Source organism: Patella vulgata, chromosome 3 (genome assembly GCF_932274485.2).
Source record: "Patella vulgata chromosome 3, xgPatVulg1.2, whole genome shotgun sequence".
Classification (NCBI taxonomy): domain Eukaryota; kingdom Metazoa; phylum Mollusca; class Gastropoda; family Patellidae; genus Patella; species Patella vulgata.
Window position 1 is genome coordinate 23587305 of NC_065881.2, and position 6000 is coordinate 23593304.

General features: G+C 35.7%; 1 protein-coding gene across 1 annotated transcript; it reads right to left on the reverse strand.

The window, feature by feature from the left end:
* Window positions 1–553: 553 nt before the first annotated feature.
* Window positions 554–5541, reverse strand: LOC130012301 (C-type mannose receptor 2-like). The gene is made up of 7 exons (XM_056099896.1): window positions 5473–5541; window positions 4261–4442; window positions 3634–3770; window positions 2804–2934; window positions 2242–2420; window positions 1695–1822; window positions 554–813 (listed from the first exon to the last, which is right to left on the reverse strand). The coding sequence occupies exons 1-7, from the start codon at window positions 5507–5509 to the stop codon at window positions 666–668; spliced, it is 942 nt and encodes a 313-aa protein (XP_055955871.1). The 5' UTR covers window positions 5510–5541; the 3' UTR covers window positions 554–665.
* Between the last annotated feature and the right edge of the window lie 459 nt (window positions 5542–6000).

Below are 6000 nucleotides of genomic sequence, written 5' to 3' on the forward strand. Positions count from 1 at the left end.
ATACATCTTTTATACATAACTTACTCATCACATTTTAAATGATGGATGCATTAAGTGCTATAATTAGGTCAAGACGCAGATTGTGTCCATGTGAGAAATTTGGGGGTGTTGAGTGTGTGTGTGTGTGGGGGGGGGGGGGTTAAGTTAAGGGCTTGAGGTAGACTGAAATAACAGAAAAATGTAAACTAATTGGGTAAGAAAGACCGAATAAATATAACATTTTTTTTTTACTTCCAACGGCTTCCATCACATGTTTAAACTTTTTCAATAGGTTAGAAATTACAATAAACAAATTCTTTTTATATAAATAAAAAATACACAAACAAATACTTTTCTAAATTTGAGATATTTACAATAATTTCGAAAAAGATAAATGTGATAAATATTTGATATTATAGGATCCCATATTTTCACAGCACATAACATCAATATTGATTGAACTGGGTCAGTATTGCATTCTAATGCGTGTATTTAATTTCAAATATTATGAAAAATAATGAGTTTAGTTTCTTTGACATTATTTTCCGGACCCTCATGGTTGTATAGATTGGCGAGTTTCTGTGTATAACTGGTTGAGAGCATTTAAATTAATTATCAGATTATCGGTTGGCTTTGTGTCAATAAACAAGATTGACCAATTAGCCTTTAGTAGTGGCTAATAGTACTTAAAAAAAAGTCTTACTGAAATCCTGTGGTTTTCTACAAACAAAATTACGTGCGGAGTTACAGTTTCTATCAGCGAATGTCCCTTCTTTTGTTATAACTGCACAGTGCTCTTCACCAGCAAGGTGATTTGGTTCCTGCGTCCATTTTCTACAAAAAAGAAATTACCTTTAATGATAATGATATGAAAATGTATCCCACGTCACATAATGGCAATCTCCAAGCATTGGCCACATACTAAGTGACACAACACACAAACTGTCTAGTCGTTCGGATGACACGAAAAACTTAGATCCCGTGTACATATTGACATGCACGTAAAAGAACCATTGACATTTGGAATTCGAAAGTTGCCAATGCAGACTGAATTCTACAAACATTACGCAGGAGTTCCTTTTTCAAGTACATTGGCGTAAAAGGACCCCTGACAGATGGAATTCGAAATAAGAATAGGCCGTAGCTCCACTGTCCGGGCAAAATTTCTTTAGGCCTGAAATGTTATATAAATTATTAATTAGACATTAATTAACTTATCCAAACCATAATCCACTCATGATATCATCTTATTTGTCGGATTTTCACTGAATTGGAATTCAATCTGCAGGCTCAACGCTCATTGATGTTTAAATCCAAAAAAGGATTATCGAGACTATGTTTTTATCGTACCGCCTTTAGTAATGATGACCGAGGCTAGGCTTAAAATTCAAAAGCGAATATCTCGGTACATAGTGGAGCAATATTCATAATTCTCTATTTACGTTATCTATTTTTAACTATTATAGCAAGAACACCCAACACTTTATCTAATCTTCCATAATGTATCTTTAAGCAGAAAGTTGACAGAACCGACACATTTTGTTTTACTTGAATTACTTGATATGGACCTCTGGAATTATGGTAGGCTATACATGACAGTTGGCATTGATAGTAAAAGTTTCATCTGTTTTGATTTCAATGAAAAGATGTTTTAAAACGATTCATGCAACCGGAACTAAGTAGATGACGTAATTGTTTAAAACGGGGAAACTTACACTAAAGAAGGATCAAAAGCTACTTTCGAATCCCAAGCCCACTTTCCTTCCTGGGCGATATCATTTAAACCAGTCCAGAATAACGTTGTTGTTTTCTGCCATTGAGGTAACGACTTACTCAGAAAATCCTGAAAATAGGTAAACAGATTTACATTATCTTTATTTTTAGAGCCGAGTTCTGTGATTAATATAATAAAATATATATTACTAATGCGACAAAAGTGCGGGCAAATTCCGCGAATATTACAAGACAAAGAAGTATTATTGTACCCGATTTTTACCTTGCAAACGTACTCAAGTTACTGGCGTTCTTACGACAATTTAGAGTCAAAGTTTCTCAAAGAGACTACATCGTATAAAGTCACCCAATACTATGCCCCAATCTCGATCCGGTACTGCACTAGTGCAAGTTGCGCGTTTGGACCAAACAGAAATGCGGACAGAAAATACCACCTGGTTCAGATATAAGACTATACGAGTTAACATGATACTCTTTTACTTCATCGGGCTAAAAAAATAGTATAATGAATTTAAGATATATACTTACGGTGTCTCCCTCAACGTCAAATGTTAGCAAATGAGTGTAAACAGAAGCATCACCAAAAAAATTTATTCCAGCACAATTCTTTTTTGCTTGCGCCCATGTTGCCATCTGAGATGGATCTGAACTATTGCTGACGTAGAAACAATCTTGCTGCCCTTGCAACCAGAATGGGGGACAACCGACTGTAAATAAAAATAAATATTTTTAGAATTGTTGGTGGCAATTGAACAACTTAATGGTCATTTTTGCATGTGACTTAGGGTGGTTGATCGACCATGGTACCGATTTTGGACGACTTTGATGTGATTGAACAAATTTATTATGATGATGCAGGCAACGGAAGACACTAGGATGTGATAGTAGAAATTGAAAAATCTTTTAGGCTGGGTTACAAATAAATTCACTCTGTCGTGTCGAAAGTGGAAGACTTCCGGATAGTTGTATTGAAAATGGATTCTGCTTCTAGAATTCAAAGACTTTGGGATATTAAATGTGGACACCATTAATTTAAGGTTGTATTGAAACATTTGTCACGCAGAAAGACTTGCCCAAAGTTAATACTTACCATCATCTTTATAATCGGATTCACAAATATATGGGAATTTAACTGAACATTTTTGATCACTAAACGTTGCCTGAATGTTGATGGCACCACAATCTTCATAGTCACTATTGTCGGGTTCTGTGTCCCATTTTCTAAAAATAAAACCAATGTACGTTTATGATAACGTTCAAAACCGAAACCCAATATAACAATATAATACTGTTTCTACAGCAAAATGCGCTCACAGTGATAAAATTGAGGGGAGTGAACCCAATATGTGTAAGAATGCCTGTCCGTGGTCGGATTTAGTGATGTTTAATACTCATATTACCTTTCAGTCACACGTGAAAGAGATACTATGATAGATCCACGAAAAATATCCATGAATACGAGATCATATCAGGTGATTGAACACCATAATATAACACCGTTATATTATGTGCAATCTTACAATAAGTCACGGATTAAAAGGGATGGGTGTGCTGTAGCCAGGGACTCCAATATTAAAGGGCCCTCAAATTAGCGGTAATTGTTTTATATAAAGCATATAATTTATGAGATTATGATTTTATTTATTATGTTGTATATATTTGTGCCAAGTAAATGGACAATGACCAGATTATGTCCCATTGTACTGTTGATGCAAGGGTCCCAGTGACATTTTAAGCCAGCCCCCCCCCCCATGCAAGATTAATCCGACCCTGCTTACAGAAGATATACAGTAATGGTACGTATGACAGGCACTACCTCAACATAAGACTGGATATGAGCACAACACAGAACTCTATCGGATGACGGCAAGGTGAACCCCGGTATATATACGGGTTGTGATTTCTGTATTGCCTACTTACATAACGTCGTCAGACGGATATTCATCACTTTCCCATAACCATGTTCCAGTTCCACCGTCCCCGTCAGGCTGCAGTTCATTTAACGATGTCCAATATTCATAACTGGGATATCCTTGAAATGTTGTCTTAAGGAAATTCTGAAATATGATTCGGACCATGTTTATCCACTGTCAAATAATACTCTTCATACAATACAAAGAAAAGTTTAACAAAAGTTCACTAACTTTGTGAAGTTATCAAATCAGATGTTCAGGAGTTGTATCGGGTGTTCTAGAAAGTGCGTGTTTGGGCCTGGAATTCATGTGCCGAAGCAAGCACAAATATAACCCAAGGCCACAAGCATAGTTATTTATGGGTGATAACAGAAAATATCAGCTAAGTTCAGCGAAACTTCATTACCTTTGTGAAGTCCTCAAATCAGATATTTTGGCACTGTGTCAGGTGGTCTAGAAAGTGTGTGCCATACACGCCATATATGGAACTAGAGTTTGGAATTAGATATAACCCAAGGTCACAAGCAAAGCTACCCGGATGATAAACAAAAACATCCATACTGGTATCTGATGTTCCGGCGTAAAGAGTAAGTGTAGTTTGTCGGGTAAAAATCAAATGGAAAAGAAATCTCACCAACTCATCGACCGACTCAATCCTCAGTAACTGTGACTGTTTAACTTCGCATTCGTCAATAGCATGACCCCATGTTCTGTTGTCTCCGTTGTTAAAGTAATAACAATATATATCATTAGCTACCCAACCATCATCACAAGCTGGTGTTACATCTCCAGATACTTTATATACAGTTACATATACTGAACATAAATAAATAAAACAAAATAGTAACCATAAAATAGAACGGTTTAACTATTGTCTAGACAACAAAATATTTCGGCTATTTTGAGACTAACATATTGTCGTTATTTCTATGATTACGTGTGCAATTCGAGGAAGAAACACTCGGTCTGACTGTAGCTTGTTCAGCTAGTCTTAAGGTCCCATTTGCCAAGAGACCTTTGGAATGCTTCAATGAATTGTCCCTGGACAATGTGCCAATACGATACCCCCACCCACCAAAATTACAGTCTTCTGAATGCAACGGATCAAAGATTTAACTTGTAATATTTGTTTTTGTGAAATTTCTGACTACTAATAAAAGCTACACGAAAACGGAATATTATGTGTATCTAATCTGCATTCTCTTCTTGAATGAATGAACTGGGACAAAACTAAACCAACTATTTAAATCTGTTATGAACTAACAAAACGGCTTCCTTTAAATCTAAGGTTGTTTTTAGCTTTCTGTACATATCTGAAGATAACGGGCAAGTTTGTAGCTTCGCGGGTTTATTTATACAACCATAGCAACCCATAAGTCGAGCCTATTTCTGTTAGTACTTAGTGAAAAATTTGATAATTGCGTTTCAAATACTTTAATTAAGACGTATGCAATAGGAGTTAGTATTGGTGAAATACACAGTAATTGTCCATTAAAGCCCCAGTGCCATTATTGACCTACATGCAGTGCCGGATATACCTTCAAGCTTGGCAGGCTAAAGCCTATAGGAACTGAAGACCTTGGGGGCCTCCGGCAAAGGTGTATAGTATTTTTGACACTTTCGTGAGCTTTTCACCATCCCAGGCTTTGCTCGGTTGTGTTTCATCTGCCTGTTATCTTGAGGCTTGGGGAGTGGGTGGGGAAACATACGTGGCATAACCTAGTACCTCTTTTCATCTAAATCCAGTACTGCCTACTCCTACTTGGCATGTAAATGAGCCTCAAAGCCGAATATTTGTTTTTAAGGAAACGTAATATAATCAGTAAAAAGTATTAATTATACTTACCACAAACAATAAATAAATATTTTTTGAAACCTCCCATCTCATGGGCTGCTATAACTATGGTGAACAAGAGATATGAAGATAGACAGATAGCATGATACACATTAATGTAGATAAGACAGATATCTAACTCAGACCTTTGGTATTATTATCTTATGATAACATTTATTATGTTTTTGAAATATAAAATAGTCTTTAATCGTGATACTCATGTAGACATGATTAATAAAAATAGGTGGATACCCAGATTGTTATTGGTTGTTTAAGGTACATTTAACTATTGTCTCGGTTTTACCTTTTATCTATTTAATATTTTATTCTTGCCCTTGTACATGTATAATTCTTATACCTACATATTTCTGTGACAGTCTAATTAAAACACGATTTTATTTTCGTTCCGTTTATCGAGCTAAAAAAGTGCTCCCTAGATCTGTGACGTCATCATATTAATTCCGATGACCATGACTTAGAAAGCAATCAAATGTTTGTTTAATCAGTGTTTGAAAAGATTTTGCCAATTTTTTGTATCGC

Bases quoted from the DNA above. Each gene is read 5' to 3' on its own strand.
- LOC130012301 (XM_056099896.1), bottom strand. From the start codon at position 5,509: ATGGGAGGTTTCAAAAAATATTTATTTATTGTTTGTG. The intron at 4,443-5,472 runs GTAAGTATAATT...ATTTATGTTCAG, and splicing joins ATATTTATTTATTGTTTGTG to TATATGTAACTGTATATAAA. The intron at 2,421-2,803 runs GTAAGTATTAAC...TTTTATTTACAG, and splicing joins ATCCGATTATAAAGATGATG to TCGGTTGTCCCCCATTCTGG.